The following is a 26,626-nucleotide window of genomic DNA, read 5'->3' as shown; positions in this document are numbered from 1 at the left end:
GCAAAATGAACACCTTTAAAGACATGCTCCACTTTTTTTTTACGGCTCCTGCTGCTATTTAGCTTGAGATGTAGAAATCAGAAATTATGTATCACAGCGAGAGAGAAGAGAAATTTATTATCAGAGCTGTTATTTCACTCAGCTGGGAAACAACGCCATTTCTGCCTGCTCCAACCCCGAAAACTCACTTGGAGTTAGGGCTCTGCAAACATCTGCCAAACCTAAGCCTGCATTTTGGGGACCATCCCCCTTCTTCCACCATGTCTGAAAGCCCTAATCTTATTTTGACAGCTGCGGTTTGGAGTTAAAGACTTTCAGCAGTAAATGGGAGCCATCAGCCTTGTCTCTGCTGGAAGAAACACCACCAACCCAACGTCACCCAGAAGAACAAACCTGTCCTTCCAGGCAAACTCCAGCTGTGCCTCGCATCCCTCCTCCCCCCACGGCTTCATTCTTTTTCAATCAGTTCTCCTATTCATGAACGAGATTTTCGTTTTCTTTTCAGAAGGGGAAAAGAGGAGGATCCCCAAAACAAAGCCTGAAAACGTAAGTAAATCTGACTGAACGAGGTTGATCAAAATGATAAATAAGAGTGAACGCATAATGCCCTAGTCATGCAGAGCGCTTTGCAATTTCCAAACGGCTGTCAGTCACATCATCACGGTCTCAGTATGAACTCCCTGAGGAGTGGAATCTCCCAGGGAGAGATCTAGTTTGAAACAGCGGGGGCAGTCGTTTTCAAACTTGACCAGAATCCCCTGGAGGGCTTTAAAAGGATGTTAAAAGGACACCCTCCTAGGCTGCATCCCTGGAGTCCCTGATTCAGTAGGTCTGGGGTGAGTAGGGCCTAGGAATTTGCATTCCTAACAAGTTGACCCGCAAAGCCGCCCGTTCGTGTGTGCGCGCACGCAGTCTGCTCGCTCTTGCACTTGCTCCGCGCTGTCTCAGCTTTGTGGGCTGCCCCGAAGCTGAGCCCTTGACCTCCCCTTTCCACACTCCCTTCCTCCCTCCAAGATTCCATCCATCTTCAGGGCCAATTACCACCACCAAGCGTATCCAGCCAGGCATTTTCTTTTTCATCTCCAGTTGCATCCAACCACATGTGTGGGCTCTCGCCCGGACTCACTGCTTTCCCCGCAAAACCAGTTTTCCTCTCTTAAGTTATTTATCAGTTTAAATTCTAACAACCCTCACCCACCATTCCCCATCTTTGGTCATAAACTCCTCCCTGGGGTGGGGATTACTGCTATGATCTCCTAATTAACTCCATGGGCATAAGAAACACATGCACTGAATTGACTGAACTGATTTGAACTGTAAACTGATTGCATCGTCCATGTTCTGCTCTGCACGTGCAGAGCACAAGGGAAGCCAAGATCTGAGTGTTCTTGGAGGGTCTTGGGTCTCAAACATATAAGAGGAAACACTTTTCTCCCACACACCACAAGGGCATCTGGCTCATAGAGGGGAATCAGTAAGTATTGAATGAATAAATGAATGAATGAGTGGATGGATGGATGGTATTTCGGCACCTATTATCTAATCCTAATTCTAATCCTCTGTATATATGACTGCCACGGTCAATTTACTAAAATGTGGTTTTCCCCTTGACACCCTGTGTTCAGCCCCTCTATCCACCAAAGACAGCAGCTGGAACTCGGCTTGGGAATCAAATCACTCCATAATTTGTTCCAGCTTAAATTCCCTTCCTCATCCCCCACTAATGTCCCAAACAAACTATTCCAAATAGGCAGTCTGTACAGTTAGCATCCCCTAAAGACAACAAGCTCTACGTTTCTCTTCTCTTCCTTGATTTGCTAGAAAAACCCCTATTCCCCAAAGCCTTCCCTGATTGTTCCATGACTCTTTCTCCAATCTCTTCTCTTGCAGCCTTCTGTCTCAGCACCAGTTACCTACCCAAACCACCCTGTTCTGAAAATACATATATATACATACATATATATTATTGAATTTAAATGACGTACAATAAACTACACATATTCCACATAGACAAGCTGGTAAACTTGACATATCAACATATCATCACCATAATCAAGATAACATATCCATCACCTCCAAATCCCCAAAGTTTCCTAGTGCCCCTCTGTAATCCCTCCACCTGTCCCTTCTCTCCCCTTGGCCCCAGGCAACCACTCATCTGCTGATCATAGATTAGTTACCATTTTCTAAAATTTCATATAAATGGAATCCTACAATATGTACTCTTTTTTTTTTTTTTTGGTCTCATTTCTTTCATTCAACACGGTTATTTTGACATTTATCCAGCTTGCTGCATGGGTCAATAGCTCATCCTTTTCACTGCCTAGTAGTATTACATTGTATGCATATGTCACAATTTGTTAAGAATTCACCTGTTGATGATTTGGGCTGTTTCCAGTTTTAGGTTATTACAAGTAAAGCTGCTATAAACATTTGTTTGGATATAAACTTTAATTTCTTTTAAGTAAATACCTAAAAGTGGAATTATGGTAGGTACATACGTAACTTTGTAAGAAACTGCTAAACTGTTTTCCAAAGTGGTTGAACCATTTTACATTCCTACCAGGAACAATGATAATTCTGTTCCCAACTTTGCTAATACTTGGCATGGTCAATATTTTAAGATGTATCCAATCTAGTAGAAGTATAGTGGTATCTCATTGTGGCTTTAATTTGTATTTCCTTAGTATCTAATAAGTTTGAGCATCTCTTCTTTATATATCTTCTTTGGTTTAGTGTCTATTCAAATCTTTTGCCCTTTTTTTTTTTTTCTTGTACGCGGGCCTCTCACTGTTGTGGCCTCTCCCGTTGCGGAACACAGGCTCCGGACGCATAGGCTCAGCGGCCGTGGCTCACGGGCCCAGCCGCTCCGCGGCATGTGGGATCTTCCCGGACCGGGTCACGAACCCGTGTCCCCTGCATCGGCAGGCAGACTCTCAACCACTGCGCCACCAGGGAAGCCCTCTTTTGCCCATTTTGACTGGGCTGTTTATTTTTCTATTATTGAGTTGTAAGAATTCTTTATAAATTCTAAGGTCCTTTGTTGGATATATATTTGCAAATATTTAATTCCAGTCTGTGACTTGACCTTTTCCCTTTAGTAGCAGTGTATCTGGAAGAGCAAATGTTTTAATCTTGATGATGTTCAATTTACTGAGTTTTTCTTTTATGTTTTGTGTCCTATTTAAAAAATCCTTGCCAAACCCAGGGTTATCAAAATTTTTTCTTTCATTTTCGTCTAGACATTTAAATGTTTCTACTCTATATTAACATTTTAAATCAATTTTGAATAAATTTTTGTATAAGGTGTGATGTAAGGGTCAATGTGCATTTTTTGGCCCGTGCCAATCCTATTGTAACACCACCTGTTGATGACATTATTTTTTCCCCATGAATTGCCTTGACACCTTTGTCAAAAAACACTTCACCATATACATGTGGGTCTATTTCTGGACTATATTCTGCTCAGGTGTTGTCCATCGTTACACCAATACTGCACTGTTTTGATTACTGCTGCTTTACAGTCAGTCCTCAAGTAAGATAATTTGATCCCCACAACTTTATTTCAAAGTTTTAGTTGATCCTCATTATTTGCAGATTCTGTATTTGCGAATTCACCTACTTGATAAAATTTTTCTTGGAACCCAAAATCAATACTTGCAGCATTTTCAGGGCCATTCATGGATCTGTACAGAGTGGTGAAAAAATTGAGTCACCTGGGGCTTCCCTGGTGGCGCAGTGGTTGAGAGTCCGCCTGCCGATGCAGGGGACACGGGTTCATGCCCCGGTCTGGGGAAGATCCCACGTGCCGCGGAGCGGCTGGGCCTGTGAGCCATGGCCGCTGAGCCTGCGCGTCTGGAGCCTGTGCTCCGCAACGGGAGAGGCCACAACAATGAGAGGCCCGCGTACAGCAAAAAAAAAAAAAAAAAAATTGAGCCACCTAACGCACTTTCCCAGTGAAGGTCAAACAAGCAATGCTCTGACTTCTTGTTTTAGCTCTCATACTGTAAATAGCATTTTTTTGGTGTTCTATTTAGGGCCATATTTAAAAAAATTTTTGTGCTTTCTATTGGTGACCTCACTGTGTAAAATGGCTCCTAACAATAGTGTTGAAGTGCAGTCTAGTGTTCCTAAGGCAAGAAGGCCGTGATGTGCCTTTTGGAGGAAAGATGTGTGTTACATGAGCTTCATTCAGTCATGAGTAATAGTGCTGTTGGCTGTGAGTTCAATGTTAATGAATCAACAATATACAATTCTGTCTTTAAACAGAAACACCCATAAAACAAGGTTCTGTATCGATTGGCGAAATGTGGCCAGAAGCTCTCAGGAAACGAACCCTGTACTTCCCCTAGGAACGATGATCCAGTAATCACTATTTCAATGTTAACAGAGACTTATAAACCATAACTATCGTGAATAATAAGAATCAATCATATTTGACTATTCAATTGTTTTCATTTTCATTTATATATTAGAATCAGATTATCAGTTTCTACCCAAAAAATTCTGCTAGGATTCTGATAGAGATTGCTTTGAATCTATAGGTCATTTTGGAAAGAACTGACATCTTAGCAATAGTAAGTCTTCTATTCGATGATTTGACATATCTCTCCATTTATTTAGGTCTTCTTTAATTTATTGCAGACATCTTTTATCTTTGTCAATGTACATCTTTTGTCAAATTGATCCCTAATTTCTATATTTCTGATACTAGTGTAAAATGGTACTTTTTAAATGTCTATTTCAGATTTTTGTTGCCAGTATATAAAAATACAATCAAATAATTTTGTATATTGAGTTTTTATCTTGCAACCTTGCTGAATTCATTAATTAATTTTAGTAGCTTTTTTGAAGATTCTATTAGCTTTTCTACATATGCAATCACATAGTCTGTAAATAAAGACAGTTTTACCTTTTCCTTTCCAATCTGTATGACTTTCTAATTTCTTTTTATTTCATTATTATATCAGTTAAAGCATCCAGTCCAATGTTGAATGGAAGTGTGGCAGTGGACGTACTTTCTTGTTCCTTATCTTAAAAGGAAAACACTTAGTCTTTTACTCTTGAGTATGATGTTAACTGTAGGTTCTTTCATAGGTGCTCTTTATCAGGTTGAGGAATCTCCCTTTTATTTCTAGTTTATTGAGAGTTTTTATCATGAACAAATGTTGGGTATTGTCCAATGCTCTTTTGGCATCTATTGAAATGATCCTATATTTTTTCATTTTTTTAATCTGTTAATATGGTGAATTGAATTATATTGATTTTTATTGAAGTATAGTTGATGCTGTATAAGTTACAAGTGTACAGTACAGTGATTCACAATTTTTAAAGGTTTTACTCTATAATTATTATAAAATATTGGCTATATTCCCTGTGCTGTGCAATATATCCTTGTAGTTTTGTGTGTGTGTGTGTGTGTGTGTGTGTTTGTGGCTGCACTGGGTCTTCACTGTTGCACAGGGGCTTTCTCTAGTTGCAGCAAGCTGGGGCTACTCTCTTTTTTTTTTTTTTTTTTTTTTTTGCTGTACGCGGGCCTCTCACTGTTGTGGCCTCTCCCGTTGTGGAGCACAGGCTCCGGACGCGCAGGCTCAGCGGCCATGGCTCACAGGCCTAGCCGCTCCGCGGCATGTGGGATCTTCCCGGACCGGGGCACGAACCCGCGTCCCCTGCCTCGGCAGGCGGACTCTCAACCACTGCACTACCAGGGAAGCCCTGGGGCTACTCTTTGTTGCAGTGTGCAGGCTTCTCATTGGGGTGGCTTCTCTTGTTGCAAAGCATGGGCTCTAGATGCGCAGGCTTCAGTAGTTGTGGCTTGCAGGCTCAGTAGTTGTGGCGCACGGGCTTAGTTGCTCTGCAGCATGTGGGATCTTCCCAGACCAGGGATTGAACCCGTGTCCCCTGCATTGACAGGCGGATTCTTAACCACTGCACCACCAGGCAAGTCCATTGTAGTTTATTTTATACATAATAGTTTGTACCTCTTAATCTCCTACCCTTACTTACTCCTTCCCCTTCCCTCTCCCCACTGGTAACCACTAATTTGTTCTTTATACCTGTGAGTCTGTTTTTTTTTATTATATTCACTAGTTTGTTGTATTTTTTTAGATTCCACATATCAGTGATAACTTCCAGTATTTACTTTTCTCTGTCTGACTTATTTCACTTAGCAAAATAATACCCTCCAAGTCCATTCATGTTGTTGCAAATGGCAAAATTTAATTCTTTGTTATGGCTGAGTAGTATTCCATTGTATACATATATCACATCTTCTTTATGCATTCATCTGTTGATGGACACTTAGGTTACTTCCATATCTTGGCAATTGTAAATAATGCTGCTATGAACATTGGGGTGCATGTATCGCGTTTTTGTTTCTTTCGAATATATACCCAGGAGTGGAATTGCTGGATCATACGGTAGTTCTTTTTTTAGTTTTTTGAGAAACATCTATACTGTTTTCCACAGTGGCTTCACCAACAGTGTATGAGGGTTCCCTTTTCACCACATCCTCGCCAACATTTGTTATTTGTGTTCTTTTTGATGATAGCCATTCTGACGGGGGTGAGGTGATATCTCATTGTGAATTTGATTTGCACTTCCCTGATGGTTAGCGATGTTGAGCTTCTTTTCATGTACCTGTTGGGCATCTGCATGTTCTCTTTGGAAAAATGTCTGTTCAGGTCTTCTGCCTGTTTTTCAATTGGGTTGTTTGTCTGTTTTGATGTTGAGTTGTATGAGCTGTTTATATCTTTTGGATATTAACCCCTTATCGATCATATCATTTGCAAATACTCTCATTCAGTAGGTTGGTTTTTCGTTTTGTCAATGGTTTCCTTTGCTGTGCAAAAGCTTTTAAGTTTAACTAGGTCCCATATGCTTAGTTTTGCTTTTATTTCCTTTGTTTTAAGAGACAGATCCAAAAACATATTACTATGATATATGTCAAAGAGTGTTCTGCCTGTGTTTTCCTCTAGGAGTTTTGTGGTTTCTGATCTAACATTTAGGTCTTTAATACATTTTGAGTTTATTTTTGTATACGGTGTTAGAAAATGTTCTAATTTCATTCTTTTATATGTAGGTGTCCAGTTTTCCTAGCACCACTTATTGAAGAGACTGTCTTTTCTCCATTGTATATTCTTACCTCCTCTGTAATATATTAATTGACCATAAGTGTGTGGGTTTATTTCTGGGCTCTCTATTCTGTTCCATTGATCTATGTGTCTGTTTCTGTGTCAGTACATACTGTTTGGATTACTGTAGCTTGGCAGCACAGTCTAAAGTCAGGGAGTGTGATTCCTCTACCTCTGTTCTTCTTTCTCAAGATTGTGTTGGCTATTTAGGGTCTTTTGTGTTTCATACAAATTTCAAAATTATTTGCTCTAGTTCTTTGAAAAATGCCATTGGTATTTTGATAGGGATTGCACTGAATCTATAGATTGCCTTGGGTAGTATGGTCATTTTAACAATATTAATTCTTCCAATCCAAGAACACAGTATACCTTTCCATCTATTTGTGTCGTCTTCCATTTCTTTCATCAGTGCTTTATAGTTTTCCAAGTACAGGTCTTTTACCTTCTTAAGTAGGTTTATTCCTAGGTATTTTATTCTTTTTGATGCAATGGTAAATGGGATTGTTTCCTTAATTTCTCTTTCTGATATTTCAGTGTTAGTGTATAGAAATGCAACAGATTTCTGTGTATTAATTTTGTATCCTGCAGGGCTTCCCTGGTGGCACAGTGGTTAGGAATCTGCCTGCCAATGCGGGGGACACGGGTTCAAGCCCTGGTCCGGGAAGATCCCACATGCCATGGAGCAACTAAGCCTGTGTGCCACAACTACTGAGCCTGTGCTCTAGAGCGCGTGAGCCACAACTACTGAGCCCGTGTGCCACAACTGCGGAAGCCCACGTGCCGAGAGCCCATGCTCCGCAACAAGAGAAGCCACCGCGATGAGAAGCCTGTGCACTGCAACAGAAGAGTAGCATCCACTCGCCACAACTAGAGAAAGCCTGTGCACAGCAACGAAAACCCAACACAGCCAAAACAAATTAAAAAATTTTGTATCCTGCAACTTTACCGAATTCATTAATGAGCTCTAGTAGTTCTCTGGTAGCATCTTTAGGATTTTCTGTGTATAGTATCATGCCATATATTGACTGATTTTTGAATGTTAAACCAACCTTGCATTCTTTTGATAAATCCCATTTGGTCTTGATTATATTATATATATGGATTCTGTTCGATACGTTTTTAAGAATTTTTGCATTCACATTCATGAGGAATGTTGGGTATAGCTTTCTTTTCCCTTTTTAATAATGTGACTGTTTTTCTGTCACATCAAAGGGGTCATGCCCTTTGATTAAACTCAAATATAAAAGCTATTGGACTTCCCTGGCGGTCCAGTTGTTAAGACTCCATGTTTCCACTGCAGGAGGCGCAGGTTCGATCACTGGTCAGGGAAGATCCCATATGCCACACAGTGTGGCCACCCAAAAATAATAAATAAAATAAAAGCTATTAAATCTCTTATGTAGCTTGGGAAAATAATGTCAGGAACATATCTGAACCCTGAAAGCTGTAAAATGTATTTGGTGTGTTTCTCGAGAAAGAAGAAAATGAGAAAGCTGCACAAGAAAGTTTACATTTTCTTGCCAAGTGAAGTTTTCTAAGTGTTGCATTTTCATTATTCTTCCAGATAGATTAAATATTCCAGAAGGGATGCAAGAAAGGGAGAATTCCTTATTTTTTAAAAAAGAAAGGAAACAAGATAAAGTTCCTTCTTGTTAGTGGGAAAAGAATTCAAGGGGAGGGAAATGGTAGAGGGAAACAGACATATGAAGATAGGCACACTTCATGAGGATTGCCTCCCCCCACGTTTTTTTTTTTTGTTTTTTTTTTTTGTTTTTCTTTTTTTGCGGTACGCGGGCCTCTCACTGTTGTGGCCTCTCCCGTTGCGGAGCACAGGCCCCAGGCCCAGCCGCTCCGCGGCACGTGGGATCCTCCCGGACCGGGGCACGAACCCGTGTCCCCTGCATCAGCAGGCGGACTCTCAATCACTGCACCACCAGGGAAGCCGCCCCCCCGCCACGTTTTTAAATGGAGAAAGGGAAGTACATAAACTTCTATTGAGCCCTATGGGCTATGCACTATGGTAGTGCTTTTGCATATATCTTATATAATGGTTTTGGATGGGGAAGCCTTTTTGGAGGACAGAAGAATCCATGTTGCCTCCAGTACATTCCAAATTGCTCATGTGGGCAAAACTTTGAACATAAGATTATTTAATGTGCTTGATCTGGTCTTTAAATGAAAGGGCACATTTTGAGACACTGACTAACTGGTGTCCAGAAGAGGGTTTCTGGACAGTGAAAAGACCCAAATCCGAGTCATCTTAAGATGTATTCATGCCTCCCCTGAAAAAGAGAAAATTAGTGGGGAGTGGGGGATTACACTCTTCAATAATCAAAGGGCTTTCTCTTTTTAGTTGGAAAAGGAAATAAACTTTTTGGTATATAGCTTCAGATGGCAGAAATAGGATCAAAGGTGGGAATTACAGAGAGTAGGACTTCAGCTCGACCACTGATCGAGGCTATTTGGAGGTGGGATACAGGTGCTCTGTAATGACCTGGTGCTCCAGATGGGTGACGATGGTTGGACATGCACCATCACTGTGGGACACCGGGAAGAGACAGAATTCCTGGGTTAAGTGGGAAAGAGAGCTAACAGTCTGATAGACAAGGTCTGTTTCCACTCGAAGAACCTATGAATCAGCTGTGCCTGCCTACTCTCTCCACACAGGCAGGGTTGGAATCGAAAATGGTGGGTATAGTGTGTGTGTGTGTGTGTGTGTGTGTGTGTGTGTGTGTGTGTGTGTGTGTGTGTGTGTGTGTGTGTGTGTGTGTGTGTGTGTGTGTGTGTGTGTGTGTGTGTGTGTGTGTGTGTGTGTGTGTGTGTGTGAAGGCCATTGCCTAAGAGTCCCTCTCACAATCATCCTGTACAATGACAATATCTCAGGATTTGGTAGTTAACTTGGGGGAGCAACAATCATTTGAATGTTAGTCCTGGTGAATTAGTTCTGAGTCTCCCCTGGAAACAGTGAGCCTTTGAACATGCCTGTCCTCGTGGGCTTGGAGGCAGGGTTGCCTTACACCTCAAGGATCATGGGACAGTATCAAATGGTGAGTAAAAGCTAGGCCCATGCAGTCACACATAATAGGATTTGGGTTCTGGTTTGGTCTCATTATTAGCCACAGAACCTTGAGTAAATGGTCTAACCTTTTCTGGTGCCTTATTTTCCTTGCCTGTAAAATGAGAATGCTAAACCTACCTGACGAGCTCAATGTCAGAGTTAATGAGATGATGAGTAGGAAGCATTCAGGAGAGCTCCTGGCGCATGGTAAACACTTAATGAGTGGCTGTAGTTGGGCCGGACGTCCTGTGCGGCACACTGATCTGGGCAGGGGCTGCAATCACTTTGGACCGTCACTACCTTGGCTGTTTATTCAATTTACTTCCATGCAAGAATGTAGCTCCAAGAGAGCAGAAACATGGCTGTTTTATTCACTCTTTGATTTCTAGTAATTTGTACGGGGCCTGGAACACCTTAAAGGTTCAAAACTGGAACTAGCTGTGTCTCATTCCCCTCCGGGCCCGGTGAGTCTCTCTCCACGTCGGCAGGGACAGGCCCCCACGAGTGGCTCAGAACAGCCTCCCCTTGGCACAGTTTTGCACTGTTCACCAGACCAAGATCATGGCTCAGTAGCTGTGGCGCATAGGCTCAGTAGCTGTGGCGCACGGTCTTAGTTGCTCCGTGGCATGTGGGATCTTCCCAGACCGGGGATAGAACCCATGTCCCCTGCATTGGCAGGCGGATTCTTAACCACTGCGCCACCAGGGAAGTCCCCTGGGTGACTCTTAATTACTGAAGCTTGAGAACCACTGCCTGGGTTAAGGCCCCTCTGACCCGGGCCTCCTTGCTCCTCCACCCAAATCAGTCTGTCTGAACCCAGGCAGTTTCTGCATCACACTCTTTGCACCCACAGCCCTAGAACAGGAGGGAGCCAAGGCCAGACTGACACTGGGGAGAGCCTGGGGCCTCAGGACTTGAGGTGGGACCAGGCGGGGACTGGCAAACTTGCTGTGTGGGGAAGGCCCAGCTCATGACATCAAACTTTTTATTTTTTAGTTGCTGGTCTCGAAATTCCTCTGGATTGACTAAGCCAGACCATGGAAAGTGGACATCGGCAGATGCCCGGATCCCAGCAGATCACCAGGGCAGGCCGCAAGGAGAACTTTTTGCGCTCCGGAGAAGGGAAGGGCAGGATGGGAATTAGCAAGGTGGAGGCAGGCTGAGTGCTCTGCAGAGAAACGCTGAGTGGGAGGCTCCTGGAGAGGATGGGGCACGTCTAAGAAGATGTTTAGGTTGTTTGCTGAGCGGTATGTGAGGCAACCTTGCCTGGGCTCCCCCAGTCCTCCAGTAAATTCTATTAAACCCATGAGCATATGGTACGAGTGATTTTCGTTGTGGAAACTGAAGAAGGGTCAGAGGTTCAAGCGGAAGGCCAGGAGGATTCAGGCTCCAACAAACAAACAATCTGGCATCCTGGAGGAGCCCAGAGCACACAGGGTCCCCCAGGACTTACATAGCCTGAGGGCTTTGGGCTTCTACAGGCCACAGAACCGGAGAAGTCAAGCAGATGTTCCCTAATCTTGGGGGTCAGGGGGCCCCTAGCCAACTACTCTCAACCCAAAGTGAGAAGACAAAAGGAAAATGTGGTTTGGCTCTATAAACGGGATACTAATTACAGCCATTTGTGCAAACTGTTTTCCATTAGTGCTTAATTGCTTACCACGCGGTATAATAACAATTACGCATTGCACGACCTACATGTCAGACTAGCTGAGTTTTATTTGTCTCCGTGTGGGCCAGTCTTCCTCATGTCTTGAGGAAGTCCGGTTGTCTGTGGGCTAACACAGTGGCTTTATTTATAACTTGAAAAAATATTATAGGCACAACACTCAGTGTATGGGTAATTCTCTCCTCTAAGAGGCGGATTACCTCATGTGCTTCAAATGTCAGTATGTTGTCTAGTTTGGGGGCTTGGCCCAAAAAAGAGAATGTGCGTTCTATTACACTTTGTATCTGTTTGTCCTTTTCTATTTAGGAGATCTATAAAGCATCCCTCACCAAAGCAATGAGGTCCCCACACACCTCTTAAACAGAACTCGAATCATCATTCCCAGCCAATGTTAGTAGCTCATCCTAAATCCACGCTTCAGGGAAGAGAATAAAATACAGAAACAATTCCTCAGGGCACAGTCAATAGAGACAGCGGATGAAAAGGCTCTCCAGCGGTTCCCCCCTAAAGAACAGCTTAGAAGTAAAGGACAGCAGCTCACAAATTCAAGGAGGCTATTTCTGAGAATGAGCCTCCAACGATCTTCCAAACTCTTCCTGATGGCCTACTGTGTGCCTGGCTCTGGCCTCGGCGCCGTGAAGGCAGAGTGGGGGCCAGGGGTCAACACAAAATACACGAGTTACAAAACCTCGTTTCTGTCCTTAGGGAAATGATGACTTGGTTGGGGGAGGGGCCACAGATGAATTAAATGGGCCCAGATAAAAGAGGAGAAAGTGGGAGAGCAGAGGAGGACAGAACAAATATAACAGCAAAGCAACCTTACTTCTGCAAGTCGTCTGATCCGAGTTGAGGATGTAGCCTTGTTTGCACCTGCAGACATACGAGCCAGGAGTATTGATGCAGAAATGGGCACAGTTATGCTCCAGGATGCTGCACATGTGGACCGCTGAAAGGGAAGACATGGCAAGTTAAGGCAACGATGATGCCTTCTCTAACTCCATCCCCCTCGCAAACATTCGTCCAGAATCTACGCTGTGAAGGAACAAGCTGCAGTCCCTACCTTCAAGGGGTAGCCTCTGGTAGGACCAGACAGTTCTACATAAATGCCAGCAGCAACATATACATAGAGGGCCGCAGAGGGTCAAAGGGAAATGATGTTAGGCTGAGCCATATGAAATTGCTGATATCCAACTAAAAATAGGTCAAAAACGACCTACAAAAACAGAAATTTCACAGTGCAATTAATAATATCCAGTTGGTGGGCAGAAGGATCAGAAAGTTTGCTGATACCAGGGGTGGCTCTGACTAGCATGTGGACTTGGTAGGCAGCAGCAGGTTTGGAGGAAAAGTTATTAGTTAAATGAGGATGCGGTAAAGAATCAACAGTTTCTCAGGATCATAAATCCCAAGAGTGATGTAATTTTTTAATAGGCAAAAGTATTATAAAAATTTTTGGAGTTAAAAAATGCACTCATATGTTTCCATAATCTTTATGTCTCTATTTAAAATATTTCTGGGGCTTCCCTGGTGGCGCAGCGGTTGAGAGTCTGCCCGCCGATGCAGGGGACATGGGTTTGTGACCCGGTCCGGGAGCATCCCGCATGCCGCGGAGCGGCTGGGCCCATGAGCCATGGCCGCTGAGCCGGCGCGTCCGGAGCCTGTGCTCCGCAACAGGAGAGGCCACAACAGTGAGAGGCCCGCGTACCGCAAAAAAATAATAATAATAAATAATAAATAAATAAATAAAATAAAATATTTCTGGACGGACCTAGAGTCTGTCATACAGGGTGAAGTAAGTCAGAAAGAGAAAAACAAATACCGTATGCTAACACATATATATATGGAATCTAAAAAAAAAAAAAAAGGTTCTGAAGAACATAGGGGCAGGACAGGAATAAAGACACAGATATAGAGAATGGACTTGAGGATATGGGGAGGGGGAAGGATAAGCTGGGACGAAGTGAGAGAGTGGCATGGACATATATACACTACCAAATGTAAAACAGATAGCTAGTGGGAAGCAGCCACATAGCACAGGGAGATCAGCTCGGTGCTTTGTGACCACCTAGAGGGGTGGGATAGGGGTGGGAGGGAGACGCAAGAGGCGGGGGATATGGGGATATATGTATATGTATAGCTGATTCACTTTTTCATACAGCAGAAACTAACACAACATTGTAAAGCAATTATACGCCAATAAAGATGTTAAAAAAAAATTTCTGGGACTTCCCTGTTGGTCCAGTGTTAAAGAATCCACCTTACAATGCAGAGGACGCGGGTTCGATCCCTGGTCAGGGAACTAAGATCCCACATGCCGCGGGACAACTGGAGCCCACGTGCCGCAAACTACAAAGCCCACCACCCTGGAACCTGCGCACCACAACTAGAGAAGAGAAAACCTGCACACCACAACTAGAGAGAAATCTGCTCACCACAACGAAAGATCCTGCATGCCTCAACGAAAATCCTGAGTGCTGCAACTAAGACCCGACGCAGCCAAAAATAAGTTAAATTTTAAAAATAATAATAATGGGGACTTCCCTGGTGGCACAGTGGTTAAGAATCCACCTGCCAATGCAGGGGACACAGGTTCGAGCCCTGGTCCGGGAAGATCCCACATGCCACGGAGCAACTAAGCCTGTGCACCACCACTACTGAGCCCGCCTGCCACAACTACCGAAGCCCATGCGCCTAGAGCCCGTGCTCTGCAACAAGAGAAGCCACCGCAATGAGAAGCCCATGTACTGCAACGAAGAGTAGCCCCCACTCGCCACAACTAGAGAAAGCCCGTGCGCAGCAACGAAGACCCAATACAGCCAAAAAATAATAATTAATTAAAAATAATAAATAAAATATTTCTGTGTTTAGTTTCTGAAGTACCTCGGCTTTCAGATACATTGATTCTTGCATAAGTCTGTTGGAGCTCATGGAAATTCTTACTGTTTTTTACATCTTAATTTATGACTTTACTCCATATAATTCAACCTGAACATATTTAAAATTAACAAGCATCAGCATAAGCAGAGTACAATTTATGCAAGTGTTGTCATAGACAAAAAGGATGTCCATATGTAGAAATATATTTTTATAAAGCTAAAACAGAAGAGACTTTCAATAGCTAAGGACAATCCCCTCACTCCAGTGCTTAGGAAAACTCAGCTACTGAGGAAATCGATGGCATATCTTAAGTATATGTCCCTTTACTTCAAAGTAAGAAACATGGCGGGCAGTAAGTGAAAGTAGGACCTCTTTATTTCATAAATACAATTTAGAATGAGTGTTCTGAGTTTACGATTGACTGTGTTTTAATTCCTGTTAGGATACAAATAATGTTAGGAAAGTTCATAGATTAAATCCAATCAGTCATTTTTACTTCAGAGTGAAAGAAATATCTGGTTTTGTGACCATGGGCTTAACTTCTTTATATTAAATGGGAGTAAAAATGGTACCAACCTCATAAGGGCCTTGTAAGGGTTAAAATAATTAAGATGGTAAAGTGCTTAAAACATAGCGCAGGGGAATACTTGATATACGTTAACTGTATGGTACAAAGGAGAAGCATGGCGGACTTTTGTTTTATTTTACATACCTGGGTTCATCCTATAGATATTCATCTTCACCTTGGTTTTTCACTCAGCATTAATAACAGATTCTATCTCCATTGATATATACTATCTTTCATGGACTCTAAGATGCACCCGATTTCAGAGATGTTAAAGTGTGAGGACACATACATTGATCCTCTTTATTCAGATTCCATATTTGAGAATTTGCCTACGTGCAAACGTTTATTTGTAACCCTAAAATCAATACTCAGAGTGCTTTCGTCATCATTTGTGGACACACTCAGAGCGATGAAAAATTTAGGTCACCAGCTGAGGTTGAACAAGACGATGCTCTGCATTCTTGTTTCTGCTCTCAGACTGTGAATGAGTATCCTTTTCAAGTGCATTTTTGTGCTTTTTGTTGATGATTTTGCTGTTTAAAATGGCCCCAAGTGTGGTGCTGAAGTGTTGGTGTTTGCTGAAGTGAAGTGTGTCTGGTGCTCCTAAGTGCAAGGAGGCTATGATGTGCCTTATGGAGAAAATGTGCGTTTGATAAATTTCATTCGGGCAAGAGTGATAGTGCTGTTGGCTGTGAATTCAATGTTCAGGAATCAACAATATATAAAGAAGGTGTCTTTACACAGAAACACACATAAAACAAGATTATGTATTGATCAGTTGACAACAGTGTTGGACCAGAGGCTCTGAGGAACCTAACTCTGTATTCCCCCTAGGAGCTGTGGTTCAGTACTTGCTACTTCAGTCAGTGTTCACCATGACGTTATAGGACATAATTACCAAGAACAATGAGAATCAACTGTACGCCTTAGCTTTGATCAAATACATTTGATCTAGTTCATTCCTTTTAATTGCTTTATCCATTGGTCATATGACTAGTCCTCATAATATTTAGCCATTTCCCCACCAGTCCACAGTTTCGCTTTCCCAATGCTGTGATGAATCTTCTTAAATACATCTCCTTGAGCACATGTGCAGTTGTTTCTCTAGGACCGGGTCCTACTTTTTTCTTTTTTGGCTGCGTTGGGTCTTCATTGCTGCGCACGGGCTTTCTCTAGTTATGGCGAGCTGGGTCTACTCTGCGTTGCAATGCACGGGCTTCTCATTGTGGTGGTTCCTCTTGTTGCGGAGCACAGGCTCTAGGCACGCAGGCTTCAGTAGTTGCAGCATGCGGGCTCAGTGGTTGTGGTGCACGGGCTTAGTTGCCCTGCGGCATGTGGGATGTTCCTAGACCAGGGCTCGAACCCATGTCCCCTGCATTGGCAGGCAGATTCTTAACCACTGCGCCACAGGGAAGTTCCTGGGTCCTACTTCAAATAGATATCACCTCACTGTCTTGCAAGGTAGTTTATACCAGCAATGCAGGAGCGTAATGATTCCCACCTCCTCAAAACTTCAGCACTCAGGATTATCAAACGTTAAGTTTTTGACCGTGTTAAGAGGGAAAAATCATTATCCTGTTTCTAATTTGCATTTGCTTTGCACCCTGGAAGGCTCTCTTCTTTTCCTAGGCTGCTGGAGTCAAATTACCCACGGGCACAGAGGCGTTCTTATGCAACTCTCAGCATGTCACTATTTTCCTCCATAATGAAGAAAATCTGAAGTCTAGACAACCAGCAGCACAGCAGTTATACACTGGTATGAGGCCCAAGTGATAAGTCTGCTGCCCGACTTCTCACCGAGACCCTGACAGATAATTATTTTGACAGGAGATGTGAGGCAGAGAAAATACCTGCTGGGCAGCAGACAGCACAGTGGTGATGAGAAAGGCTTCTGGAAATAAGACTACAGCTGAGCTTCACCATGACCTTGTATGAATTACTTAATTTCTCTGAACTCCACTTTCCTCACCTGTCAAATAGGGAAATTAAAAGAACCATTGCATAGGGTTTTGGAGAGACAGCTTGTTACTAAGGCTTGTCTTGGCCCTTCCGCCTCGAACAAGTGAGGGAAGTTCATGTACGTTGCGTAGCTCTTTTTGGCTTATTTCTTTACCTGTAGAATAAAGGCATGTGTGATGTCCAGGGACCTTCAGTACAGACACTTAATTATTTTCTAGAAGCTGCCTTCCTTCTCATTCCAAATGCGTGCTGACTGGGGGAGCGGCTGTGTTGGTGTCAGGCAGCCCCTCTCCTGGCCACTGCTGGGTGTTCAGGGTCTGACAGTCAGAGGCTTTTCTTGGCATTTAGCCACTAGAATTGAGGAAAAGGGGGTTTATGCCGAGTGCAAGCATATCTGGGGGCTGACAGGGTGCATGCTCTCTGCCCCTGGACCAGAGAAGTCCAAGGAGAAGCAGAGTGGGGATGGAGAGAAAGCAAAGCTGTCATTCACTATGCGTCTCCTTATTTCCATGAGTAATATAACACAATCCGCCCTTCTAAAGCTAGTTCAAGTTGAATTTCTATTACTTTCAACCAAAAGAATCCCAAACATTTTTACTAAGGTAGTATAAAAATTTTCCACCTGTAAAATTCTATAGATGAGGAATCGGTGATACTAAGAGCATCTGGCCCTAATGCCTTGCCCTCCCGTGGGGCAGGCCTTTGTGATGTGACTGAAGGGGGCACAAGAGTCCTGCCTCCTACGGTGGCCTGCAGGTGGTCTCACACCTCAGAAGGCCTTGTAGGCGGAAGCTGGGTCAAGGCTTTGCGTGGGGCGGAAGAAATCACTAATCAGCAGACTAAGTCTTTGGCAGGATTGGATTTTTAACCAGGCGATCTGAATGTTAATAAATGTTTATTAATGAATGTGTGATTGACTAAATGAATGATCAAAAGAGTGGTGGGCTGACTGGGGGTCTTGAAAGGAACAACTACTGGGTATGGAAAGTCAAGGCCTGTGGAAGTCCATCTGGCCTCCCACTTAGCCAGCAGGGCCTTGAAGGGCTGCAGTAAGTGTGGACTTTACCCGGGCTGGTCGATGGGAGGTGTGTCTTAGGAACACTGTTAGGGCCTTCTATTGTGCCTGGCCTGGGCGGGGTGAGGCTCTTAGGGTAGGAACAACCAGCCTCCAGGCTTTAAATACCAGGCTAAGTTGATAAAGCAGATACCAAGAGGTTAAGTAAAAGCCCTGGGAATTCCCTGGCAGTCCAGTGGTTAGGACTCTGTGCTTTCACTGCTGAGGGCGAGGGTTCAATCCCTGGTGGGGGAACTAGGATCTCGCAAGTTGCTTGGTGCGGCCAAAAAGAAAAAAAAAAAGGAAGCCCTGCCCAGGTTGCAAGTCATCAGAAGGCTCAGGACAGACATGCATTTTTCAGCCCCTAGATTCAAGTGTCCTCTCTCACTGGGTGGCAAAAATGGTGGGCCCCAGGATGGGTAGGTTTTGGTCATCTTGTAGACAGGGCCTCATTCACAGGAGGCCTCTAAGATTCTCTTGGAGGTCTCGGAGTGGCCTGAGAATGCAAACTCCGGAGCCCTCCTGCCCCCAGCTGTGGCTGGTGTGGGAATTCACTGCCTGTGGGTACAAAGCCACTGCTGTGCCTGAGTTCACGTCCACACAGCCAGTGAGCACAAGAGCCTAGTCTCTTCCTAATTGTACGATAAAGGTTCCTGTCTTGATCACTCCTGGAGATACCCTGTCCCCACCGATCCACAGATCCAGCAGCGTTTTTCGGTTCTGCCCAAAAGCACATGAGCCTCAGCTCAGCTCCCCTCTGAAATCCCTTCTCTAGGTGCACTCTGACCTCCACGTCCCTGCCTAGCCTCTCATCAGCATTTCTCAAGCTGTGGGTTATGTCTCCTTAGCAGGTCACGAAATTAATAGAGACTCTGGACTCATTTTTTTGTTTTTGTTTTTAAATGAAATAGAAAAAACTGTTAAAAATATCATTCTTTTCCTGGCTTACTGCAATCGTCCTCCCTACACATCTCTAGCCAGTAAACTCCTACTCTCTTTTTTTTTTTTAAGATTTATTTTTTATATATTTATTTTATTTATCTTTGGCTGCGTCGGGTCTTAGTTGAAGCATGCGGGATCTTCGTTGAGGCACGTGGGATCTTTTCGTTGCGGCGTGTGGGCTTCTCTCTAGTTGTGGCGTGCGGGTTTTCTCTTGCCTAGTTGTGGCGCGCAGGCTCCAGGGCACGTGGGCTCTGCTTTGCGGCACGCAGGTTCTCTAGTTGAGGCGCGCGAGCTCAGTAGTTGCGGCACACAGGCTTACCTGCTCGGCGGCATGTGGGATCTTAGTTCCCTGACCAGGGATCGAACCCGCATCCCCTGCATTGTAAGGAGGATCCTTTACCACTGGGCCACCAGAGAAGTCCCCCCTACTCCTCTTTCAAGTCTGTGTAGCACATAGTAGTTAAGATGTAGGTTCTGAGCCAGAATGCCTGGGTTCACGCCTCAACTCTGCCACTTAGTGCTATGTGACCTTGGACAAGTTATTGAACTTCTCTGGGTCTCTATTTCCTCTTCTGTAAAATGGGAATTATAGGAGCACCTACTTCACAGGTTTGTTGTGAGAATAAAATGAGTTAACATACGCTAATAGCGCAAAATAGCACATGCACATACTAATATCAATAAGTGTTAGTTATAATCACTATTATCTCTTTAAAGCTCTCCTGGACTCCCTAGGCAGACCCTGGCATTCTTTGATCAGAGGGCCCCCAGTGCCAGGTGACTTCCCAAGGCCTCTGAAGTGCATACTTCATATAGCCAACATCCCATTTCTCTGTGATGAGAGCATCTTCCCACCAGCCTGAAACCCTCAGACCCGGCAGGTGGAGGGTAAGAGTTCTGAAGCGAGAGAGACTCCAACTCTGCCGCCTGAAGCCGCTTATCCGTTCTAAGCCCCAGTTTCTACTTCTGTAAAATGGGATAATAATAGTACCTGCTTCACAGGGCTGTTGTAGTATTCAATGAAATAACATATTGGAAAGTACCTAGCCCAGGACAAAATTGGCTGTTATCCTCAGAGTGTAGCTCAATAAATGTTTAAGGAACAAATGAGACTTCCAGAGCCCCAGAGAACTGCCATCTGCAACATGGTGCACACTGAATGGGGCTCTACAGTTTATAACGCCTGTTCACACATCTACTCTCCGCAGGTAAAATCCCCAGTTTACAGATGTGCTCAGCATCTGTACAGCTGGCAGGTGGGGTCATTGAAACCTCAGTCTGCCCCTCCCCATCGCAAAGGCTTCCCATCAAACTCCGAGGTGAATATCAACCTCAGAGCCGGTGTGCCTAGCATGGCTGGACTGTGGAGGCTGCCTGCAGAAAACCGTTTACCTTAAAAGCGGGATTTCTATCTCCCAATGCGGAGAGGAATGAAATAAGCAAGAGGTTTGGAAGTAGAACCCACCATCTCCTGGCTGCTTGGGAATTCACTTAACAAGTTTACAGTCCTGTAAAAGGGAGGGATGGCATCGTGCTGCCTCCCCAGATTTTCGTGAGGATAAAGTGCGAAAACACAAGAGAAAGTGCTTTGTAAATGTTAGTTATTGTGCACGGTTGATGAAGAGGCCCCGGGGCCTCCTTCACCTTTCAAGACAGTTAACAAGTCTGCTCAGCAGAGCCCTGTGATGAGGAGAGACAGGAGCTGGTCTTCTGTGGAGGAGGAAGAGGGACTCAGTTCCCGGGCCCTAACAAAGGAATGAATGAATGGCACAATACTGATGTTTTCTTAGAGCTTCAAGATTACAAAAACGGGAGTAGCCAAACTTTTAATTTTGCTGCCAGGCCATAAAGCACAGAGAAGGTTCTTCTATGAACAAGTCCATATCCTCAGCCTCATTATATTACCTTTCCCTTTGGTGAGCCATTCAGAGAGCTTATAAAAGAACTCATCCATTAACATTTTTCCAAGACAACTGAATAAACACGTCAAAACTGTTACAGAACCAATTTCTTTTTTTAAAATTTCCAGGAAAGAGGGAATACAAATTCTGCAGAAGTCATTTGAAGTCATAAACCTTGAAAATGTTTGCAGTGCATTCTACTGGCTGAAGTTTTCCAGGTGACTCAGGCCACGGCACGCCACAGAGACCCAGCCCCTCTGCGGCGCCAGGGAAATAGCACTTCTGAATGTTTTCCAAGCGACATTGCAGAGCAAAAGTTTCTTTTTCCTTCATGGCGTTGATTTTTTAAGTAAAACTTTTGATTTTGGAGTCAAGAATTAATGGCGTCTCTGCTTTTTGAAGTTAGGTTTCAGCAGAGAATTTTTTTAAAAAGACGTCAAAAGCACACCGTACTTCCTTCCTGAGGCTTTGACAGGGTCGGGGGGAGGTTGGTGGCGGGGGTGGGGGGTGTGTTTCTAGGCTTTGTCACATTCTGAGAACTGGTCTAAAGGTTCCTGCTCCCGGTGAGTTGGAGATGAGTCTGGTCCTTAAGGTCATTCGCCATGCAGACTCCAGGGAAATACTGGTCATTTCAGAATAGATACTTGCTTTTGTTTTCCCATCAAAGAAGCGTGGCAGTTGGAGCGGACAGGGACCAATGGGGGTGGGCAAAGCTGGACTGGACACTGTTTACCAGGTCAGGAGGTTTGCTTCCCATTTCCAGGGACCAGTGTGGAGCCTGGGTTGGCAGGCTGGCACCCTGCCCTTCTGGAGGAGAAAAGGACGAGAAGACGGTGGCAGGAGCAGGAAACTGGGGAGAGGGTGAGTTGACCTGCTGGGAAAGCTGAGGCAGGAGCTCGGCTTGGAGGTAAGTGGGAGGAGTGTGGCAAGAAAGTGTGAAAGAAGCCTTGTGGAGTGCAGGGTTAGAAAGCAAGATGGGGAAGAAGACCCTTAAAGCAGAAGAATGCAGCTCAAGGACTTGGGGAAGCATGTCCTTGCAGAAGGAGTCGGGAGGCACCTGCCATCCTATCAGGTGGGAAGGTACCAGGAGCACGTGTTGGTCTTCCCCGTACACTGGGCCTCTTTCTGGGTTGAGAAAACATCCACTGCTAGCACCACCATGGGGCAAAAATGCTCAGTATTCCACACCATCCAAGGAGAAGTTATGTTATTATTTTTGCCCTCCCATTCCCATGCTTACTACAACTCATGAATTCCAACCTAGGCAATGCCAGGGCAAGCCAATATGCTGGAGAAAATCTTCCCCTACCTACTGTTACTCGTTCTGCAGTTTGAGTGTAAACGTCCCTTCCTCAGGGAAATCTCCCTGAGCCCCCTGGCCTAGGTCAGGTCCTGTCCTGAATTCTTCCTCTGTTACACTGTTACAACTGCAGTTACTTACGTATTTGTATAACGGCATCCTTAATATGTCTCCTTGGCCAGAGCGTGAGCCCCAAGAGAGCACTGTGTCTACCTTGGCCTTTGCTAAACACCCCTTGCCAGCCCGGTGCCTGGGACCAGGTCAGCACAGAATGAACACTGGAAGATGAATGAACTCATCCTAATGATCCCCTGAGAAAAGCCACAGAGAAACAGGACTTACTGCACAACTTGTTCTGGAACACTGAGGTCAGTGACTCCATCTGGCTGAAGTTGGCCACCAGGAAGACGTGGTCCTCGTGGGGCTCGCTGCCGATGGCCTTCAGCGTGTTGAAGTCCACTTGGCCCACGCCGATGGCAAAGATCAGGATGCCTGTGTCCCGGGCCTTTGCGGCTACCTCAGCCACCGAGTCCTGGGGCCTCCCGTCGGTCACAATCATTATGACCCGCGGCACGTTCTCCCTCAGTGGCCGGGCCCCTTCTGCTTCTGAGAATGCGATGTTCAGGGCGTACTGGATGGCCAGCCCCGTCATGGTGCCCGTGGACAGATGCCGCATCCTCTTGACGGCGTGCTCCACCTCGGACTTCCTCTTGAAGGTCTTGAGGGAGAACTCGTTCTTCACGGTGCTGCCATATTGGAGCAGGCCCACACGGGTGACGTCAGGGCCAACGTCCAGGAACTGCAGGATGTCCACGATGAACTCCTTGACCTTTGCATAGTCGTGGGTGTTGACGCTGCGGGAACTGTCAATGATGAAGACCACGTCTGCCCGCTTGTTCTCACAGGAGCTCTCTGGGGAAAGAGGGGAGGGCAAACGCATCAGAAGAGTGTTAAGCGTAAACACACCACTATATATAAAACAGGTAACCAACAAGAGCCCACTGTATAGCACAGGGAACTCTCCTCAGTATTTTGTAATAACGTATAAGGGAAGAGAATCTGAAGAAGTTATATATACGTATATATGTATAACTGAATCACTGTGCTGTATACCTGAAACGAACACGATATTGTAAATCAAATATATTTCAATTAAAAATAAAGAAAAGAAAAGGAAAGGAAAGAAAAGAAGGGTGTTAAGGACCCAGTGCAGGTTGGAAATCCTAGGGCCAGGGATCACCTTTCAAACCTCCCGTCTTCATCGTTTTTCTTCCCCCCTTGGGAAGGTTGTAAGGGTGTATATGTGCATGACTGGGTGATCATGGGTATTGGCAACAAAGATACTATTTCTTTTTACAAGATAAATGAACTTCAGTTTCTAGAAAGTCATCAATGCAGTTTTCAGGTTGGCAAACACCTGAGCAGGGTCAAAATTACTTTATCATTTACTGCACAGCACATAGGCTCGGCTGGATACTGCAGGGAGTATAGAAGACACTTAGCGGGGGCTTCCCTGGTGGTGCAGTGGTTAAGAATCCGCCTGCCAATGAAGGGGACACGGGTTCGAGCCCTGGGCCGGGAAGATCCCACATGCCGCAGAGCAACTAAACCCGTGCGCCACAACTACTGAGCCTGTGCTCTAGAGCCCACGAGCCACAACTACTGAGCCTGCAAGCCACAACTACTGAAGTCTGCGAGCCTAGAGCCCATGCTCCACAACAAGAGAAGCCACCGCAATGAGAAGCCCGTGCGCCCCAACGAAGAGTAGCCCCCACTCACCGCAACTAGAGAAAGCCCGCGCGCAGCAACGAAGACCCAACACAGCCAAAAATAAAATAAATAAATAAATAATTTTTTTTTTTTTTTAAAAGAAGACACTTAGGGGGGACGACCCAAATCAAGGAGCTTACAGTCTACCTGGGGAGACTTAATTACTGGAACAAGGAAAGAATAACTAGTATGAAACTATGTGGTGCTGACACTAGATGTTCAAAGAACAGGGATATCAGTGGGCTGGAGTCAAGGAGATGGGACACAAGCTGGCTTTACAGATGCATAGTGTTTGGACTGAGAGAAGGAACACATGGAGACGGACACATGAACAAAAGCCCAAGATGGCATGAATAGAGTGGATAAAAGAACGAGTGGTAAAGGCCCTGCTAGGAGTTATGGATAGGAATTAAGTTGGAGGGGTAGCATGAAGCCAGTTACAAAATGACTTTAAATTCAGACTGAAATGTGTACATGATGCCACAGGTGATGGGCATGATATGATTAGCATATGTAACGTCTCTTCTGTAGGGAAGTTACGTTAATAAAAAGTCAACTGAGTGGGGCAGAAGTTTGTGGAGAGGATATGGACAGAAGGGAACCCTCCTACACTGTCGGTGGGAATGTAAATTGGTGCAGCCACTGTGGAAAACAATATGAAGGTTCCTCAAAAAAACTAAAAATAGAGCTACCATATGACCGAGCAATTCTACTCCTGGGTATATATCTGATAAAAAGAGAAATACTAATTCAAAAAGATATATGCACCCCAATGTTCACTGCAGCTCTATTTACAATTGCCAAGATACGGAAGCAACCTAAGTGTCCATCAACAGATGAATGAATAAGGAAGATATGGTGTGTGTGTGTGTGTGTGTGTGTGTGTGTGTGTGTGTGTATATATATATATATATATATATATATACACACACACACACACACAGGAATAGTACTCAGCCACAGAGAGAATGAAATTCTGCCGTTTTCAACAACGTGCATGGACTTGGAGGGCATTACACTAAGTGAAATAAGTCAGACAGAGAAAGGCAAATACTGTATGATATCATTTATATGTGAAATCTAAAAAAATAAAACTAGTGAATAAAGCAAAAAAGAAACAGACTCACATATGTAGAGAACAAACTAGTGGTTAGCAGTGGGGAGAGGGAAGCGGGAGGGGCGATATAGGGGTAGGGGATAAAGAGGTACAAACTACTATGTATACAATGAATAAGTTACAAGGATATATTGTACAGCACAGGGAATATAGCCAATATTTTATGACTATAAATGGAGTATAACCTTTAAAAACTGTGATATCACTATGTTGCACACCTGTAACTTATAAAATATTGTACATCAACTATACCTCAGTTTTTAAAAAAAAAAACAAAAAAACCCACAAAAAACAGTTGAGTCAGGCAGGGGTTTGCAGGGTGGATGATCCAGACCATTTCTGCACAAATCTGGTTGAGAGAGAAACTTAATCTCAACCAGGGGTGGGTGGTGGGGGCAGGGAGGTGGGGGCAGTAGTGGAAATGGAGAAGGTACCTGGCCAAGAAACATGTCAACAAAGGGCACAGTTAAATTGGAAGAAGGTAAATGTCGAAGTCTCTCCCTCACCACCACAATTGCCATACTCATTCCTCAAGCGCGCAAGCAAGAAGGCATTCTGGGAAGCGGGTGAGACTGGATGAGATGAGAGGCCTCTGGCCTCACAGGGTGGAGGCTGGGCGTTCCTGCTGGGATTTCTCAGATGTTCTGAGCTATGGCCTCCAGCCCCTCCCTCTCCCTCTCTTTCCCAGACCTCCCACTGCTAAATCCGGATTTGATAGGGATTAGAAAAGGGATCTCAAATGCTTGCCCTAAATCCCGATCACTGCAGCTGCAAGAAAGAGGGAGAAAACCAGAAATGAAGCAGTGAACCCAGTCATTGACATGAGAAGTGGGAAAGGCGGGTGAGGTCATCCCATCCACGCGGGCCTGCCAGGTCGCGACTCGCCCCTGAGCACCTGCACACACACCTCATCCGTCGCAGTCTCACAAGTCTAACAATTTTAGGGGAGGAAGCACGCCCGCATGCCAGCATCATGGCAGAAAGCCAACCTTCTGTGGCACCCACATATAACACTGGAGGCTGGGTGAATTTAAGGTGAGTTTCTCAAACCAGAGCTCCCAGAAACTGCCTTTGAGGGCACAGGGATAAGATCAATATCAACCCTGACATTTGCAGGGTGTTTTAACGTCTTTACTCCAGAGAGCTTTCATCATCACTACGGTCTCATCTGATTTCTAGAATAAGCTCTTAAGAAAAGAGCTAGGAGTACCGTACCCATTGGACAGATGAGAACATGAAGGCACTGAGAGTTTGAAAATCTCTTATAATTTAGAAAAA

The 26,626-nt window shown here is 44.6% G+C and overlaps 1 protein-coding gene across 6 annotated transcripts in view; it reads right to left on the bottom strand.

Annotated features, from left to right (window-relative positions):
- Positions 1–26,626, bottom strand: part of MATN2 (matrilin 2) — a 155,827-nt gene that overhangs the window by 80,573 nt on the left and 48,628 nt on the right. For 5 of the 6 annotated variants that reach the window (XM_073794610.1, XM_073794608.1, XM_033843213.2 and 2 more), the window contains exons 3-4: positions 22,804–23,373; positions 12,684–12,806 (exon numbers count right to left, since the gene is read on the bottom strand). In XM_073794610.1, the coding sequence (XP_073650711.1) occupies positions 12,684–12,806; positions 22,804–23,373 (693 nt within the window). The remainder of the gene's footprint in view (positions 1–12,683; positions 12,807–22,803; positions 23,374–26,626) is intronic. The other variant, XM_073794609.1, reaches the window with a different exon arrangement.

Source organism: Tursiops truncatus, chromosome 17 (assembly GCF_011762595.2).
Source record: "Tursiops truncatus isolate mTurTru1 chromosome 17, mTurTru1.mat.Y, whole genome shotgun sequence".
Classification (NCBI taxonomy): Eukaryota; Metazoa; Chordata; class Mammalia; order Artiodactyla; family Delphinidae; genus Tursiops; species Tursiops truncatus.
The sequence above is the reverse complement of the archived record's forward strand: the minus strand, read 5'-3'. Positions and strand labels throughout refer to the sequence as shown.